Below are 20,514 nucleotides of genomic sequence, written 5' to 3' on the forward strand. Positions count from 1 at the left end.
TGCCAAGATGTTTATTAGCCTGAAATGAAAAGCGTGAAGTGAAAAAAGGTTGGCTAATCCACACATTTTGTGGCAGCATTCCGAGTGGGGCGATGACACTACAGATCAACCAGAAAACTGAAAATATGGTAGGTGAATCAGGTGTACACTAATTGGCAAATTATCAGTGAAGTGTAGCTGGAGACCAGTCTAAGACTACATTTTAAGGACCTCAATGCTGTACGACTTTGTTGCATTCGATGGAGTGGTTTTGATGTGAGTTCTCGCACCTTGCGTATGATGTAGGAGATTGCGGACAATGTTGAGCTCAGCCGAGAACTGAACCTGTGAACAGACAACACCAAATACAAAATCAACAGCTTGGAGGAAGTAGATCATTGTTGACAACAATGCATTTACAGAGAGAGATACTTGTTGCTCATTGACTCTTTCATGTATTTACTGATACAACAAAACAGAAACTTGGGTATAAAGATACTAAGAAAGGGAATAATCTTCAAAGTTTTGGATTAACTTCCTTTGACCTTACTACATTTTTATGTATGTATTTTGTATTTGCTATGTTTGTCCTTTGTTTATCCTCTGTACAGTATATACATCTTATTCATTATGCTTTGATATACTTATGTTGTAAATTGTTTTCATGTTTTTATGGAAATGTTTGAAGATCGCTCAGGGAAGATAAAAAAAAAATCTTTTTAGACAACATATCTTGACAGGTTTATTAGTGTATGCTTCTAAAAGGAATTCTACGAGCCCGTTTCATCCACAATGCATTTCGCAGCTGGTCCAGTGACGTAGCAGCAGGGCCATCACAATGGCATGAGCTTGAGTGCTCATGGTGTAATGCACGCAATGTCAATGGCACGACAATGAACACATGATCTACATGTAGTGTTGTCAGTCGGTCCGGGATCGGGATGAATTCCCGGCGGTCTGAGGCTCCGAGACGGTTCCGAGACGGTTCCGGGATCAATCAACTTAGACCGTATCCCGGCAGGAAAATAAAATCAATAATGGCCAAATTCATGTTGTAATATTTCCCTAATTAGTAATTGTACTTACGAAATACGAGAGAACAATTTAGTTTCAACTGGCTGTGTGCACATGCACCTCGAAATATTACGCAATTACATAGCTATCTGTACTCGATCGTCGATCGCATGAGCATGCACGCAATCTAGCTTTGCACACGGCTCCGAGAGATCTACGCAGACAACAATCGTCTACTGTATAGTCTCATGTGCAGACCTCTTTCGCCTCAGTTCGTTTTACTGAGTCATTCATTTACCCCATACTTTCGAGTTGAATCTGCTACGATATGTATGGACTAGTGAATTTATCATGAAATAATTTACTAACAATTGACGATGATGATCTATGAGTATTTGCAAATTTAGTCATTTAAAAAAAGTCGCCATTAATTTTGTGATGATTGTATTTGTTGGGGTATTTTTTTGCGAAAGGGTTTGCAAATAACAACTAGACGAATGCGCATCATGTTTCAGCTGGTTAGAGCCGGGAGAGAGAGAGAGAGAGAAGGGGGGGGGGTTACGGGAAGTGCTTGGTCGTTCACGACTGGGGACCATCTGTCATCTGTTGACTTGATGTTTACAATTGCAAACCAGTCGGTCAAATCATGGAGCTGTTAATAGCTCTATGGTCAAATCATTTCTCCTAGATATATTTCGACTTAAATTATAAAATTGTACCAAAACGCTGTTAGAATTGGCGATGTTTAAAGTGGCGTTGTTTAAACTTTGAAACAACATTGTTTTGAAAGTCATATCATACCCTATATGTTGTAAAAATATGTTGTTAAATGCATCAAACAAATTATCAATGATATTAACAGTTTTAAATGATATCGTTGGAAATTGCAAAAAATATTTAAAAACAAACTTTAAAGTTTTAAAATTTTTTATTGGTTTAATAGTTTGAAAATAGTTGTATATTGACTGGCTTAAACAATGTTTCTTAATATTTAAATAGTTGTTCAAAATATTTTTTTACTGTGAATAGTCTGAGTATCTATTCAAATAATGTTTTCTTGATCGAAAGTAATTCATGATTAAAGAAAAAATGAGTTTGTTGTTTTGATGCGAAGTGCCGGCCGCCGGGACTAATCTTGTGTAAATTTCCAAATAAGCTTCTCTGATAAGATAGTACACTGTATTCACTTTTCTCAGTAGTAGTGATATCAAGGAGATATCTCCTTGATGATATCATACTGTTCAGAGTTACGAGAGAGGGAGGGAAAGTGAAACTGAAAGTTAATCCATATTCCGGGCTAGCTAGGGCCACAGGCGCACTGACAAGACATTACGCAATTTGCTTATAACTGTCAACCACGTGCGCACCGACCACAGATCAGTGGCACCGACACGTGTGTTATTGGACTGTCAGATCAGCAGCTGGGTCGACTCAAACATAATTCGGGTCATGTCAGTGGTCATTAATGTTTACAGTTTGCGGTGGTGGCACGCTTTGACCATAGCTCTATGCTTTGACTGTCTCATCATTATTTTCCCCACGTTTTGAGTGAATGTTTACAATTTGCGGTGGTGGCATGCACACTTTGACCATGGAGCTAACAGTTCTATGCTTTGGCTGTCTGGTGCACCGCCAGTAGTGCGCAGTGTTTAAGGCTGGAAATGTAGGTATACACTTTTGGATTGCATTTGTGCGTGGAGATATGTTTCGGGATTCGGGACGAGCCGGGATCCCGATAAGGAAATTTTAAGTTGCCGGGACGGTTTCGGACCGGGATTTTTTTTCTAGATAACAACACTATATGAATTGCCTTTAGCGCTAACTTATGTTGCCAATACATTCAGAATATTCAGAATAGGGATCGAGGAGTTTCATAAAAGTAAATATTTCTGAAACGGCACAAATAAGACATAAGAGGCAGTATTCTTCTACCAACATGTTACAACAACAAATTCAGTCTCTGGAAAAATGAATGTTCCCATCCCCCAATTTTTATAAACAATGGACTGAAACTCCATCAAGGTTAACCAAGAAAGGAGAAAGGATTTACCTGGTCTTTGACTGCATCTTTAAGATTAGTGAGAAGAGGCCTGACTTCTGGAAGGAGAACCAGCTGAGCAAAGTGTGCGTCCAGGAGTGTACCAATCCAATCTACAACCTTTACAGAGGGTGAAATAGAAATAATCTAGTCTAATCAAAATTATAGGTACATAGAACTAACTCGCTGAGAAAAGTGGGCGTCTAGGAGTGCACCAATCCAATCTACAACCTTTACAGAGGGTGAAAATGACAAGATCTGGTAAAATTATAAGAATTTTACATGAAAATATTATATAGATAGTATGAAATAGAGATAGCTGAGTGAAGTGGGCAAATACGACCGCCACAATCCATCATGCCCCCCCTTAACAATGGATAGAGTGATTTGTACAATAATTACATGAAAAACAACATGATGCAATCTACAGGGTTTCATAGCTAAATTGTACTTCATATTCAAAGTATGTGTTAAATTACATCTATCTTTTATTGAGAACACTTGGGGGTTTTTTCTGTAAGACAGTGCAAGAATGCATAACTTATTTCAAACTTATATTTCCCACACAAAACAGTGTATTATATTCCAATAGCAGTGCATTGTTTTGCAAACTGTTATGACAAGATGCACATTGTCTTACTGAAGAAATTGGAAGTTAGAAAACAACCTCATCTCTATATCACTTACATTATCCATGGAGATTGCTGCTGATGAGGTGGAGTCATCCCCTTCTGGGAAGGAGGTTGTCAACAAGAAGTGAAGATACCTTAGTAATGACTGTAAAACCAAGACAAAGAGAAAATATAGACATTACTAGAAAAATATCAAGACAAAAAAATGAAATAAAAATCATGGCATGAATAAATGAGTCATTCTTCAAAAATGTCTCATTTAGAAGCGCTTTCCTGTTAAGAAAAAAAATTGACGAGAAAAAGATCAAAATTCTTCAGGTAAGCCAGTGACATTTTCCCTCTTGTCATTGCATTGCAGAGTAATAGTGAAATCCTCATTCAATTCCATATTTTTTGCATACTTACAATCACTTCTTTGAATTGTAAATGCCTCACAGCATCAAGAAGAAAGCTATCTGTGAAGGGCTTAGATAGGACTTCATCTCTGAACACAACTAGGCTAAGGAAAAGTTAATACAATATTATGTAGTAAAATCATTCATTACTATAGCCAATTAAACAATAATACTAAGAAAAATGAGTTTGAACAAAAATCTAATGAAATAACTGATTCAAGATTCATTTATTTAGCCATAAATATTCAAAGTACATATGAATAATGTCAGATAATCCGGAGGTCAGACTAAATGAAACATGGTAAGGACCAAAAGAAAAGCTTAAGTGCTTGTTGGGTATGAAACAAATATACACAATGAATATTGCATAGAACATGCATATACAACACTCACATTCACATACATACTCAGAAAAGCAAACTGTCACATGGTGAACAGTGTATCGAACATCAAATAAGGAGTAGATTGATGTGAAGAATTCTTGATTAAAAATTTCCATGCTAAGTACAGTTGAATTTGATCCTATGCTGTTAATACTAACATAAAATAATGAGTTCAATGATGAAGTTAATTGGATCTCGAGTACAACCAAGAAATCTGCACACATATAAACACAAATATGCGGCAAATGATTCTGTGAGAAAATGTGTGATTGCTGAAAAATTAAGAAAATAACCATAGCTTCCAGTCTGATGTTGGGCTTGTTTCAAGCAATAATAATACTACACTGTCTAACAGTAATACTCTGTCTAAAACAGAGGGTCGTCGGTTCGAATCCCAGCCATGGTCTAAGTTTTCTTCAGCAAGAAATTTATCCACATTGTGCTGCCCTCAACCCAGGTGAGGTGAAAGGGTACCCTGCAGGATTAATTCCTTGAATGCATGAGCGCTAAAAGGCAGCTCGAGCTAAAGCCGGGGTAATAATAATAACAATGCGCCCCGGAATAGAATATTTCTAGATAGATGGCACTATATAAATGCCTATTATTATTATTATGTTGGTGATCTTGAGTGGTGGCCCTTTAGCTTTATAGATCTTATGATTTTACAATTATTACAATTACAATAATTTAGTAATTCTAATTGAAATACTATGAATCTTACATAAAATGAACACAAAAAGCAATAACCTGAATGAAACGAGGCATGATCATCCCAGGGGCCAGTCAAATATTTTGCTGTACACACGCATGACCAAAAAACGTGTTTAAAGGGGCGTTTTTCAGTTTTGTAAGCGGTGCACGCGTGGACTCGTTAAGGGTATCAAAAACACTGATTTTCAAGAAAAAGGGTGGTTTTGAAAGACTGGTCAATGGTTAATCGTGGGGTCCAACGTATTTAGGGTATGTTTTTTACCCAAAGCTCTTATTAAAAAGACTAGCCAAATGTGTTTAGGGTATGCTTTTTTCCCCAAGCTTTTTCCCTGAGGTCATATTTTGGCAACAACTTGTTTAGGGGTCAAAATGTGTTAATAAAGCCCGCAAAAAACTTGTTTAGGGGGTTAATTTGCACCCAGAGAGAAAGACTCGTTTAGGGGGTGTTTGGAAATTCCTTGGTCACGCGTGTGTACAGCAGTATATTTTACTGCCCCCCATGTGATCATCAACACATTACAAATTATGCTTCAGTGATCACAGAAAGGTATGAAAATGATATGATTTTGCTCGATGATTGACGACCACACCTGTTCACATAGATGAACATGATTAATTCTTATTTGATAAGCTGGTTCGTTTCATTCCTGCCTTGAAATTTGGTAAATACAGTACAATCTGCAGAGTCAACCCTCCATGTATCAAAGTCAAATAATTGTCGAACTTGAAGCACTATTTCACAACAGGCCCCAGTATCACAAGGAGTTGCGACTGATCCAATCAACCACAACTATGCAAAGCCAGCAACGTCATCATTAAAAAAAGCATGTTTGTTCAACATATTTTCTAAATACGATGTCCATTCATGAATTTATGGTTTTCTCGAAAATTTTGTTGTCCTTATCGTCATTTACAAAGGACATTGTCCAATTTTCCTGATAAAAAAATTATGACATTGATGGATTTCCATATAATTGAGGTTGATCATAGCTCTTTGTGAGACAAGGCCAAGAATATGCAAAATGTGATAATAGCATATTGTAAGTCAAACAGATTTCTGTAGACCCAGGAGATTCACCCACATACAGGTACTCATTATACCATGGGGATTGGATAATCTTGCATGCAAAAGTATATGATGCATTCTTTTTTTTCAAATACGATAAGGATACACCCAAGTCCTTCTGGCCGGATGCATGACTTCATGTTCATCTGAATCCTTCATATCCGTCTCTGTTGTTTCAATGCAAGAAGGTAGTTTGTCTTCATCAATACTGTAAAGAAAAAAGGTGTACAGAATACACTTTATATTCTCAAGCCTGTTACACTATTTACAGGGGAAAAAATTGATATGATGCAAGAAGTTGAAATGATTGCAATAAGGAATATTATGAGCAAGATAAAGAAAATCAATCAATAATCGAAATGAAAATGAAAGGTGGAAACATTTTTTTTTATCAAGAGCAAACTATTTTCATCACTCAAACATAAATTTACCATTAAAGCAATAACTATCATCTTCTAATATTTTTTTTTAAATAGGCCTGTCCTTTTAGAAGTAGATATCTAAGGACATTAATGACATCAGAATTAAGTACCAAGTTTTGACCCTAAAACACCCTCACTATAACAAGAATTTTTTGTGGAATGCACAAAAATAAAGCTAAAAAATTTCAGGACCTTTTTCTTCGTAGCCTCGGGCAACTCTTCAGATTAAATTAATAACATACAGGAATAGCATTGTGACATCAAATGACTCTAGGAAACGATGTCGTATTACAAATGGCTCATTTTTCAATCAAATTGGACTGGTCAAATCGTTTAGGGTTAGATTTGGTTACTGAACATTCTGCAATGATTTACATAAAAAACAATGAAAAACAAAAAAATCAATAAAAATACCAAAACAAATTCTAAAAAACAATGTGAAATGGATGGAAAAGTTAGCTATCGCTATTTTTTTTTTAAACCCACAAATAAAATTATTACGATGACATTCTCAAAGAAAAATGGAACACCCAAGTGTAGTTGGGATTGAATATGCGAAAAATGCATTTCATGAATTGATTTGCATATTCATAGCAAATTAAAAAATATTTTTTACACAAGTAAAGTATTTTAAAGAACTAGTTAAGAATGTGCATGCCAAATTCTGGCGCAGTCTTAATAAGGTGGCCAAGATCAGAAGGGAGGGGAGAGGGGCATCATGGCATGTGTGTGTTTACCTTAAAAAGACCTGTAGGCATTGTACAAGCGTGAGCTCAGGCAAATCCCTCATGCACTGGAGACAGTCTAATAGCAACGACACTTCTTGCTTCCTTGCCAGCATTGCCACAAATTCTGGACAGGAACTGAAAATATAAACAGATAGCATTATGAAAATATCACCTAATAGGTACATGGGGTGGGGAGAGGTGAGGTGAATGGGTACCCAGCAGGAGTAATACCTTGCATGCACTGAGCGCCGGTGATGGTAGCTCGAGCTAAAGCCGGTGTAATAATAGCAGCGCTTTGTATCCTCAGGCAAAAAGCGCTTTATAAATCCAGTTATCATTATTATTATTATGGGAAAATAAAACAAGATAGTGAAGTGTACTGACAAAAATATGAATACAGGAATTGAAATAGTAAAAATATTAAAAGAAAGATAACTCCACTTGTCGACTCAAGCCAGTCTTCTCACATCCCTCCAACTACTCAAGTCTCTAAAATTACATTTACAGTCCATTTTAAAGGGGAAGTTCACACTAAGATTTGTTGTAAAAATAACAGAAAAAATAATGAAACATATTGGTGAAGGTTTGACGAAAATCCGTTAAAGACTAAGAAAATGATTAAAAATTTCAGTTTTGAATTAGTGACATCACAAACAAGCAGCTCCCCCATGTATTATGTAATAGAAAATGCATATATTTCAATTTTTCAATGTTTCGTGATGACTTATTTTTGTTTTTTTTAAAGGAACGGTGTGAAATGATTTGTCTATTAACATAATTAAGGTACAGTAAAAGAACATTTTCTGAGAAAATGATATTTCATTAATTTGTTTACCATACAAAACATAGGAAAGCTGCTCGCATATGATGTCACAAATCTATTAATTCTAATAACTTTTTCTATTCTTTGATGGATTTTTCTAAAACCTTCAGCAATATTTTTCATTATTTTTTTCTACTTTTAAATAAACTGTTTTCAGGGTGAACTTTCCCTTTAAGGACTACACTCATCTCAGAAATGAATACCCTACTTTTCAACCTTCCACTTTCTTGCCTCTCCATTTCTCTACAACCTCTATCTACGTTTCTCATTCTGTCCATGACTCACCATGTCCCATTAACTTCTTCCCTGAAAAATTATTTCAATTCAAACATATCTTTCACCTTGCTGCGACCGCCTTGGTTGTAATAACATCATGTAAGGCCTTGGAGCACCAGAATGAAGGATTTGATTCAACTCTTTTCACTGCATTCTTGAGGATGAGTGTCAGGGAAGTACTGTCTGGTTGGATGTTTCTACAGGCTTTCAAGTATTCCTCCACTGAACTAGTGAAAGATTTTGAATTCATAGTCTGAAAGAGAGAGATAGAGAGACAGAGAAAGAGAGATTAAGAAGTGAATAACACCATCATAATCATCATGTTCACTATCAATATTATCACCATAATCATCATCACATCCCTTGTCATAATCATTATCATTAATATCAACATCAGCATCATAATCATCACCATCATCATCACCACCATCAACATCAACACCATCATCATAATCATCATCACCACCATCAACATCAACACCATCATCACCATCATCATCACCACCATCAACATCAACACCATCACCATAATCATCATCACCACCATCATCATATTCATCATCATTACCATCAACATTAACATCATGATCATCATCATTATCATCATCATCATAATAATAATCATCATCATCATAATCACCATCACCAACATCATCAACACCAACATCATCACCATCATCACTGCTATCACTATTACCATTACTACAATTATAATTATCATCAACATTATCATTATTTTAATCCTTTTCATGAACATTATCACTATTATAATTAGCATTTTTATCAACACTTTTATTGTCAGTATCACCGTCATTTTCATAAATGATATTATTGCTCATTAACATCACTATATTTGTTATGATCATTATAATGATCATTATTATTAATATTCATTATCATTACTATCATCATTATCATTGTTATCATTACTATATCTGTCATTATTGTTATCATCATTAATACATCATCAAGTATTTCCTAGTACTTAATCATTTTATACTCACCTTTGATTCATCTAAGATACTGGTGAGTGATGCAGTCATTTTCTGATCGGAGTCCTTTGATTTGGAGGCAGTTTTGTTGATGGAGGTTGATTTCCTTCCTTTCGATTTCTGGAAAATAAAATAAACCATCATTAAATCATCAATGACTTTACAAGGGAGGCAGACAAGCAAAGAAAATAAAATCTGAATGGGGGCAAGTTATTTCCAAACCAAGAAAACTGTAACAAAAAGCTTAAAGCAGGGCTAAAGATAAAATTTCAAATGTTCAATATTATACTTGAGTATTACCTAACATGCCAATCCTACAGAAGTGTAGTTAGCCATTAAAACTTTTTTCCAATTGCTGATTCTCAGTGAAAATTAAAATATGAAATTATCAAATGTCTAGCACCCTCTTTCCATCATGTTATATTTTCTGACAAATACTGTGATTGGATATCAGGAAGCTATATACAATGTCCCTTGGAAAGGATGTTAAATGGAGGCCCTGTGTCGAGGAGAGTCACCACCTCTGCATGTTAAAAACCCACTGCACTATTTGTATAAGAGTAGGGGGAAACCCCGGTGTAGTGGTCCACCTGCACTCCCCCAATCAGTCACATTGGGAGGAGAGACGTGCGGGTCACAGTGATTCAGTTCGCTTTTCACCTCCCAGGCACAGGTGACGCCAAACAAATAATTAATAATGTTATGATGACATACTGAAATTTTCAGCCCATTCTATGCTTCAGATTTTTTTTGCATTATGATACAATTTTTGCTGTGGGGGGGGGGGCAAGGGGACTGGCAAAATGTATGTTTATTTCTACCTGGTCAACACAGAAATGTACTGCACAATTCTGAAATTCAAACATATTCATGATGCTTCACTCTAGTAAATTCTAAATGACAAGCTATGCTTTTCAACATTGGATACATTTCAAATTTAATACCAGGGATACATTTCCTTACCTTGACTGGTGTCTCGTCAACGAGTGATTTAGTCCAATCTAGTCCCAAAACAGGTAGATCTTGCTTCTGATCAGGACCGGTGAGCCTTCCCAGAGCGGCAGCTAGAGTTCCATCTGAACACTCATACCTGGAAGATGATATAAAATAAAGATAATACTGATGATAATGATTATGATAATTATGATAATGGTGATGATAATAAAGAAAATGATAATAATAATGATGGAGTATCGAAATGTGACATAACTGTCATGACAACGAACTGGCTGGTTCTAAACAGGTTCGCAGCTGATAATTGTCCATACATCATTCAGAGGTTGCAAGCGATGACATTCCGTTTTCTCCTCTGAGAAACATGCTCTGGATTCATTTGTTTAAAACTAGGCCGCCATGACACCATGGCAACTGACGTCATTGCTCCGGTGCTCCATAGCTATTGCACAGTTATCAAAAGAACTTGTGCATGGCTAATGGAGTATTGAGTAAATACGCAACAGCTAGCCTGTAAAATGTCCTCATATTATGAAAATAATGGAATTCAATCACTTTAATAGGAAACAATACTTTATTAATTCTTGACCATCTCATCTTGATCAAATGTGCATAATATTTGTGATCATAAAGTTGTGATAAATCATTGATAAGTCTCAGTTTCATTTTTCTTTAAAGTGCACACCTAGTTACCTAGAATGCACATAGCATTTTCATTTATTTGAATGCAGGATAAGAGAGCACTGTCCATTAAATGTCTTGCTCACGGGCAAAAGTGCCATGGCCGGGGATCGAACCCCAGACTTTTGTGTCTAGTCAGGTGCCTTAGACCAATCAGCCACCCTGCCCTTTTTTTTGTGAGATACACTGTATAGTAAAAAATACCCCTGATTGGTAGGGCAATATCTAAGTACACCCAGTTGTTGTGTGTCCGGACAGGTTGTGTGTCCGGACGATCAAGTTTTAGAAAGTCATTTGGAAAAATTTACAAGCAAATTTTCATCAGTTTTTAGTACAGAATGAAATATTATAGAGAACAAAATAAAAGATGATTGAAACTCATTAAATTCATATTTTTAGTGTAATCCAAAGACAAAAAAGAAGGTTTGAAAAATATAAAGTGTCCGGACATCGGACCCCCATCCTACTACTCACCTGTGTAGCGTGACAGATCTTCTAGTTGATAGGAGTATATGTCCGCTGACTACACCAAGGAATGAAGGGGTGGCATCATCCTCCTCCTCTAGGCTTAGCGCATGCGAACACTGTAAAGTACCATACACTGTCTCCCATATACACAGAGTGGCTAAGAACAAGAAGATAAAAGCGAATATAACTGGTTACAGCAAGATAAATGGAAGAAAATCACATGATCAGTGAGACACAAAAAGCTACGTCAACGAGAGTGATGATTGATGGGAAACTATGTTTTATCACATGATTTGCTTTTAACCAATCCTCAGCAAGCGTTTTAGTATGTGGAATGTAAATGAATTTAACCTCCCTGTAGTATTTTCATACATTGCTACTTTGTATATAGGGAAACACATATGTAGATCCCAATCTTCTGTATACTCAACTAGAATGGAATTCCTTCAATTCATTGGCTAACATAAACTTAGGGATACCGAGCTAGTTCAGCTGAACGGATGGAGTGTACATCTTAAAAGTACAAGAAAGAAAGATGGAGGAGGAAGAACAAAAATAAAGGAAAGGAAGAATAGAGAAAGGAAGATACATTAAAACAATGTTTAAAATATGAGCATGGAAGATAGAAGAAAATAAAGAGAATGAAAGATAATAAAGATGTATTACAGACAAAGATGAAAAGAAAGAAAGACAAATAACTTTTCCTCCCTCCTCTTGTTCTTCCAGTGTGCTATGAAGCACATTTTCAACTTGAAATATATATAACAAATATGAAGTCCAATATACCAACTTTAAAAGCACATGCACAATTCCTATCACATGTCTACTATCAGCCAGTTAAATTGACTTATTTCAGTAAGTGTAAACTTTTATTGTAAATTTGTTATTATATAAAGTCTTATGAAACAGGCCTCTGACCATGAATCAATCACTGGACTTGCATGTTCTCTTTCATTTGAGATATTACCTTCTAATTTATCTTTTACTGTTGTGCTCTGCGACCCAGCTACTGCTACATGCCTGTCATCGATGGCTGCTATCCTTACCTGCGATCAAATCATCAGACACAACTGTTTATATAACTAATTTTTTTTTCTATGGATAATAATAATCATCATCACACATACAAGCCACTTTCTTGAAGCAATAAAACCTTGTATTACATAAATAAACTGGCATGCAATATTGTTAGCATATTTCTGTCCAACGTATTCCCAGTATCAATGGAAAAATAAAGAGTGCAATATTGTTACGATATTCATTATCCACCTCAAATGCGCAAATATGGACAAAGTGCACAATAAGCAATGCAATTCAATGCGCAATAATACTATTCAAAGTCATAAAGAGCTGTATGAAAATTGAAATCCAATGATCAAAGTGATTTTTGTTTCTTATATTTTTTTTTGTTCAAACTGAATGCATTGCTGTTGTCATGGGAAGTGGTTTCAGTATTACATCTTATTGGATGGCTTAATTTCATATCAGATCAGTCCTGTCATTAGGGACAAAATTGCACTCATCTGCTACTTGTGCAATATTGGCCCTAATTCGTGGATTATCTCTAGCATGCTACAAGTATATCTCAACTTCGTCTCATAGAATTTGGTCAAATATTGCCATGTCCTAGTAATTTATAAGATTTTGTGTAACTTTAAGACCAAATTTATGAAAAAAAATGTTCCCAGCTAGGTTGACCTACGCCCCCGATTCAATAAAACCTACCTACAAAGGTAGCTATGGCATTGATGATGAATTCCCCAGAATACTCGCTTTTAATCAGCTATTGAGCAATTTCAGCATGAAAGTTATCTTTACCACTGACAGTGAGTTCAATGCAATGTGGGCAAGAATCCTCTTCAAACTTATTTTGTTTTTTTCGTTTCATTTCGTATTTAAGTTACCTTCCCCGGACTTCCATTAATTGTACACCTGTGATGACATGGTAGAATATGCGAGTCCTTGTATCGTCTCAGATCGGATGCAGCGATTGATGAGCTGCAAAGCCGGCCTCCTTCCCCTGCAAATAATGAAGCAGTAGTTCATAAACAGGACTTTTATCCAAAATTGTCATTTGCCTGAATTTTTTTAGTGTTCTGTCAGTCAGATTCTAATTCATCTAACATTCATACCATTTTCAGTCTGGATTACACCTTTACAAAAGATCTGAATACAAGTATTTATAAATATTTTTTTTAGCCAAGTAAAATGCTATATTTAGTCTTAATTGAATACTGACCCTGTACTTGACAACTGGGCCCAGTCTTACAAAGAGTTACGATTCATTCAATCAACCATAACCATGGAAAGCCAGCAATGTCAACATCTAAAATACATGTTTGTTTAGAATATTTTCTAGATATGTTGTACAGTCATATATTTATATTTTTCTTGAAAATTTGGTGTGCTCCTCTTTGTTCACAAAGGACATTTTAAAAAATTTGAGAAGAAAAAATTATGACATTGGTGTATTTCCATATAGTTGAGATTGATTAGATCAATCGTAACTATTTATAATACGGGGCCCTGGATACAATACAAATACTTCTTCCAGTCATGATACTCACATAAAGTATAGAGTACAGCGCTTGTCTCATCAGAGAAAAATGTCGCACATTCCAGAGGGCACTCTTCGTTGGTGATACCATCAAATTGCAATCGGATAACATCATCAGCTGGCTTGTCTTGCTTTTCTCCTGGCCGAACTGGTATGAGTAGAATATTGTGCTTCTTGTTCTGTACAGAAAGATGGATCGTGATAGAGATTTCAAACATCAATGGTCTGTAAAACCAAGGTTAATACCATCTAGGATTTAGATCTGGTATAGTTGCATAAAGTGAACTTTGTGAAATTATAAAAAGCTATGCTGAAAAAAAATTAACACACCATACATTTAGATTGCCAACACAAACAGGAACATGTGGGACACTGTATTATAATTACTTGGAAAAGGACCCTTCATTCAGCTCGAATCCCATGCTTGATTTGCAATTTTCTCAGCAATTATACAATTTTTTCCAGAATTTTCTAAGGCCTTTTATTCATGTGAAATGGGTAGGTGAACTGCCCCAAAAGATCTTGGACACATCAAATATTGTCTTCCTCAGACAGTGCCACATTGTGGCAGACATAATACAGTCAACTCTGCCTAAGTCGAACATGTCTAAGTCGAATAATTGCCTAAGTCGAAGAAATTTCTTGGAACAAATCATAGTAAACCTGTGTTATTTACCTCTTGTAAGTCAAATTTCTCTTAAGTCGAACAGATTTTTGTGGTCCCAAGAGATTCAACTTAGGCAGAGTTACCTGTACTACTCTTTAATTTTGTTCAACCCTAACCTACAGGAGTGGGAAGGGTCAATATGACATCCCCACCCCCCAAAATTTATGAATGCAAGACAAATGCCCTACTTGTTAACTGTTACATGCTGTTAGATCTTTCACAATTAATACCTGATAAAAAAGAGGGTTCAAATTGTGACCACCGTCACCACCTGGTAACTGGGCATTGTGGCGTGTGCCTGTAATCCAAGCTATGTGGGGAAGTTACAAATTGATGCAGAGGTTTGAGGTTCGAGCCCTGGTCATGTCTTTTGGATGGTGACGTTAAAGGTCGGTCCCAGATGTAAATAATCATATCTGATTGATACATGTCTGACAAAACTCAAATACACACACACACCCCCATAAAAATCTATTAAATTCACACAAAAGTGCCAAGGTAAAAAAATTGTAGCCCTCCAGAAACTTCCTCTTTAGAATTGGGAAATACTCATGATCACATTTACTGAACCAATCATGCACAAATGGACAAGTACACTTTAAGATTATCAGATTATCAAAAATAATTATCTCAATCCATGGTCAAACTATGGGAAGTGTTCACCTACATCTACGCATATTCCCTGATCAATGAAAGCAATCTACAGTGTACATGTAGAATTGATCAAATACTATGATTATCTACAATTAGCTCTTTTGTACATATACTGTTTCAACAGCTGGAGATTTGATAAGAAAGCATGAATTCTACATTTGCATTATTAAAAAGTCCCATTTTAAACATTAAAATAAAGCAAAGTTAGAGTCTCCACTTCTTAAGGTAGATTGTATACACACAAAAAGAAATGCTAGTGTCATCTCCTCTACCATTTTCCAGTCTCTACTTTAGGAAATAGCAAGCATTTTATTTGAGTGTGTGTGTGGGAGGGGGTCTACATTTCACACAATACAGTGGCCTTAACTTGCAATATTGGATAAGCATCAATATTGCAATGAGGATTCTACTGGGCTCTTTTGAGCATTTCGGGGACGCGTCGTGGTCTAGTGGTTCCGACTCTCGCCTTTCAAACAGAGAGTCGTGGCTTTGAATCCTATCCATGGCGTCTTTTCCTTAAGCAAGAAATTTATCAACACTGTGCTGCACTCGACCCAGGTGAGGCAAATGGGTACACCGCAGGATTCATTCCTTGCATGCATGAGCGCCGGTAATAGTAGGCCGAGCTAAAACTGGGGTAATAGCAGCACTTTGTATCCTCAGGCAAGAAGCGCTTTATAAATCCAGCTATTATTATCATTATTATCAAAATTTCCCCGAGATCACTTATATCTTTTCCAAGGTATCGATAAGAACAATCAACTTACCAGTGAATTCTGCGCCAGACATACAATGTACAGTACTGCATCCTCATCGACTCCTTGTCTCCACATCCATGCATCTCTGATCTCTTCGTCTCTCTCCACGCAGCCTTCACCGACTTCCCTGCTCCCACCAAAGACATCATCTAACAATCTCACGGAACCATTGCTCATTAGAAGCAGGACGCCCCCTTCTTCGATGCTGAAGACCCTGGATACAGAACTCTTCAGTGTCTTAGGTTTTCCCTTGAAAGGAGTGGCATTCTCGGATGACCACTTGTACAGTTGCTGAAGTAAAACATGAAAGAAATCAATGGAAAGAATCATAACTGAAAAATAAAAGTTGTTCAAAAAGGATTTGAAGATGCAACTCTTGTGGGAATGATTAAATTTTAAAAATGATTTGATTTATAATTATTTTTCCATCTCTTGTTTTTTCTATAACAAATTCAGTTACCAAAAAATCTTACAATAATAAAAAGGAAAACCAAATTCAAATCAATGGGTATTTACATCACAAATATTAATAAGAATAAAGGGATGATATCAATTGCTATCAAAATGATTTTTTTAAGGTTTGTTGTGCTCCAACAAGAAAAAAAAATCACCAAAGAGCTGCACATCATCACAGGCATGCAATCAGAATGTATTCCACGGAAAAGGGATTTGGAGTTCATTACCTGAACAAAATAATATTTTAATTTTAGAAAATGGAAAAATGGGGACTTTGTGGTCTATTCATTAAAGTTTAAAATGAACTATCAAAGTTAAAATGAGATTACCTTATTATTGACGACAGCAAGAAACTCATCTTTCTCTGGCAAGTAGACAGAAGAGCATGTGAAATGAGCGCTAGGTTTGTTGACCCAGCTCTGAACAGGCTTTGGATCTTGAGGCTATGATAAATGAAAATACACAAGAATTAATTGTTATAATAAACGAGATGGATTCTTGATTCTAGTGCACAACCTTTGCCATAGCTTCTGTCCCCACCTGTTTTATTGGTTGTTTTCTGCTGGTACTATACTACACCTCCTTTAAACTGTTCAAGATGTTTCTCTGTACAGGGGGTCAATGCCCTCACATTAATAATTGATTTTCATTGTTAATAGTACTGACACTACATTATCATTCATATGTTGGTCTATGAATGGTTGAAACTAATCAAGTAATCAGCAACACCACCTTAGCTTGATGCTATGAAGTAAATAAATTTATAAATTCATGAAAAATAAAATGTAACTTGATGTAGTAAGGTTAGAATCCTGTTTTTACTGGAAATAATACATTGAGCCTTGGGATATTGGTCCCTCTACTTTGTGTGAGATGGCTAGCCATCTGTGTAGGAGTAACACAAAAGGAAAAAAACTCTTCCAAACAAATTTTTCAGCTGTCTAATTCCGAACAACAAACCTTATTTCGTTTTCAGATTAACGAACATTCAGAGCAACAAACCTTATTTCGTTTTCGGATTAACAAACCTTCGGAACATCGAACCTTATTTCATTTTCGGATTATTGAACCTTCAGAATAAAGCCACAAATGTTCGGATTAACAAACCCTTTTACGTTTTTGGATTAACGAACATCGAGGTATAGGCAATTTATGTGTTTCGGAATGACGAACCTTCGGAATGAAGAACCTTCAGAATTACGAAGTGTAACCGGTACATCTACATGTATTACCAAAAGACCATTTGTACCAAGTAATACGAATACAATTGATGCAGATCATGCAGATATAAAGACTCAAAGGCCATATGTTTATGTATTAAGTTTGGATAAAATAGGGAAGTGAAGTTGCGCAACAGCCGAAGTAAGCCACTGTTTTTCCCCCTTTTAAGTTCATTTTTCCCCGTTTTGGTGCATTTCAGGCTAAAACGAATCTTTATTTTGGTAGTTCTTTCTATATATTTTTATGAAATAAAAAAAAAATGATGAGCACCGTCACGGGGATTTTGCATTGTTAACCTCCAAATGGTGGCTGTACGATAGCGAACTGTCTGTGTATGAGGAGAAATTTTAAAAAAATTAAAAAACTCAAAACAGACGGCTGCAGGCTGCCAGCTGTCTATATTTGACCTATTGGCAATTGCCCCAAGATGAAAGTTTCATCCCATCACATAGGGTTACATGTACATTAGGTATTACCCAAGGATAATACATGTATGTCCCAAGCATCCTGAACATGAACACATTTGATGCAAATATAAAAATTGGAGCACCTGTTAGCTAGGTCACAGAAATACATACACATGTACACACGGGACTACACTACGCAGTAGCCAAGTGTTCATAATTTCAACAAAATTACGAAGTGTTTTTTCTCTACCTTAAATATAGTTATTGATCTATCTGATGTCAATAAAAATGTGTCAGTTGTATTTTTCTGAATAACACCCAGTATTTCAGTTCCGTCAATGACGCTAAGAAGAGGTATTCCTGCGGCAATGTGCACCATTCTGTTCCCGAGTACTGTCCGAGTTCCATGCATGCATCTAGGCCTACCGGTATTCTCACACGTGGTCGATCACTTTGTACACAATTATATCACGTGACTCAGTGTGTTTTGGTGGTGGCGACGTTTCTTCGCCACGAAGTTTCTCCGTTTTTCGACCGAGTTTTTGGTTTTGTAAGTATAATGTCACCCCTGGCCCAGTGGCCTGTCGTAACTACCCGAATACTAAAGCCAAAAAAAGGCCGGCCAGATTTTGGCTGTCATGTCACTCTAGAAGTAGAAATAAGAGGGGAGTCGGTTTTCCATGTCACAGGCACAGCCGAGCATGAGCGCGTGCGATTTCTTAAGCATGCAATTGCCATTAGAAATAACACGATTCCATGATATAAGGTTAAGGTTTGAAGTTTTCTGCATCTATTTATCTCAGTTACTCGATCTCTCACTTATCATAATGTAGGAAGTTGGGCCTTGCAGCTGCAGGTGGTCATGACAATATATGGCAGTGTATCCTATTGCCGGACACCTTTATTTCAGTGCTTTTAAAAATGACAACTAGACTAGAGGAAATACAATGAAGAAAAATTATACCTTGCTATTCCAAATATTCTGAAACTTATGAATATAATGAAAATATTTCATATTTTCCAACTGTTTTCTTTGCACCGCACTTGCCGCATACCCCTCAGCTCCGCAAAAAACAATTATTTTTGTGCATGACAAATTACAATCATAATTCCGGACGCGCGCCGGACGGGTAAAACTAAAAATATTCTTGATTTTAAGATGTAAGAAAGAGTTGGTGTGATTTTTTTCATGATATATCATCTCATGAGTAAATTCTAAGTTTTGTTTGCTTTCTTATATCAATTTTGAGCAGATCTTTGTAATAAATTGGTGTTTGCTAACGAATTTAATTTTTGAAAAAAAAAATTTGATTGCGTGTTCGATATGGCACTTTCCAGTATTAATGCTCGTTCATATCGTGACCCTCAGTCAAGTTGTATCGATGCACAGATGATCGTTGACGGCTCTCTATCTACCTCGCGCACGGACGGCCGGAGTACATACCTTGAGAACTAGCTGTCGACGATCTGATCGATGGAGCGGACGAGATTGAAATTCGGCGAATCAGGCCCGAAATTAGGTCCCTATTGCCATCAGAAAATAGATCAATCGGGATCATTAATGCAAAACTATGTTATATGATATTTCAAGCATTTTCTGTCATTTTAGAGAAAAATAAGGTACAAGTTGGATTTTTTCGCCTTGTTTTTTGCAAACTTGTTCTTTGAATTGATCTGTGAAATTGAACTGCGGAAGTCTTACGGTATGAAATTGATTTGTGCAGTAATATGCGCGTCCGGAAATATGATAGTGTCCGGTAATACAATACGTGACTATACACTGTCACTGGGATTGGAAATAAATGAGGTGCATGATGCAGGGCCGGCCGGGGGGGGGCATATTTTTGGCCCATGCTAATGCTGTAAGCCATGGCATGACCATTTGTAATTTCTGTAGATTTAGATTCACAAACATTTCAGTTGATAATTTCTAGGCCTATTTGATAATTTCCTGAGATGTTAAAGTGTAACTGTAAGCGTAATCTAAAAAATGTCATGGTAATTTGCACTCATTCATCAATGAACAAGGTTATGATATAAACCTTGTTCTCTAGTCTTAGTACTCCTCCCTGTGTCATGTGTGGTGAAATAAGATTAGCAATGTTTGGCTAATTTTCTCTTTTTCTTTGGGACAAATGCTTGATTTTTTATTATACTGCCAGGTTCCATTACAGCTATTCATCATATAACTTGGCTCTTAAGTAAATTTGATTCTTTAAATTAATTTTTTCT

The 20,514-nt window shown here is 36.3% G+C and overlaps 2 protein-coding genes across 2 annotated transcripts in view; one reads left to right on the forward strand and one right to left on the reverse strand.

Moving 5' to 3' along the window:
• LOC121422225 (nucleolar protein 11-like) lies at positions 1–18,694 on the reverse strand. Its single transcript, XM_041617136.1, has 16 exons — positions 18,533–18,694; positions 16,984–17,097; positions 16,208–16,489; positions 14,130–14,298; positions 13,467–13,582; positions 12,530–12,608; positions 11,569–11,719; positions 10,423–10,549; positions 9,472–9,579; positions 8,533–8,720; positions 7,378–7,503; positions 6,325–6,426; positions 4,069–4,147; positions 3,719–3,808; positions 3,044–3,151; positions 1–324 (listed from the first exon to the last, which is right to left on the reverse strand). Exons 1-16 carry the CDS (start codon positions 18,692–18,694, stop codon positions 196–198), a joined length of 2,130 nt encoding a protein of 709 aa, XP_041473070.1. The 3' UTR covers positions 1–195.
• LOC121422224 (transmembrane protein 180-like) overlaps positions 18,689–20,514 on the forward strand; it is a 9,755-nt gene continuing 7,929 nt past the window's right edge. The window contains exon 1 of the mRNA XM_041617134.1: positions 18,689–18,832. Coding sequence (XP_041473068.1) covers positions 18,689–18,832 — 144 coding nt within the window. The remainder of the gene's footprint in view (positions 18,833–20,514) is intronic.

The sequence above is a fragment of the Lytechinus variegatus genome, chromosome 10 (genome assembly GCF_018143015.1).
Source record: "Lytechinus variegatus isolate NC3 chromosome 10, Lvar_3.0, whole genome shotgun sequence".
NCBI classification, from domain to species: Eukaryota; Metazoa; Echinodermata; class Echinoidea; order Temnopleuroida; family Toxopneustidae; genus Lytechinus; species Lytechinus variegatus.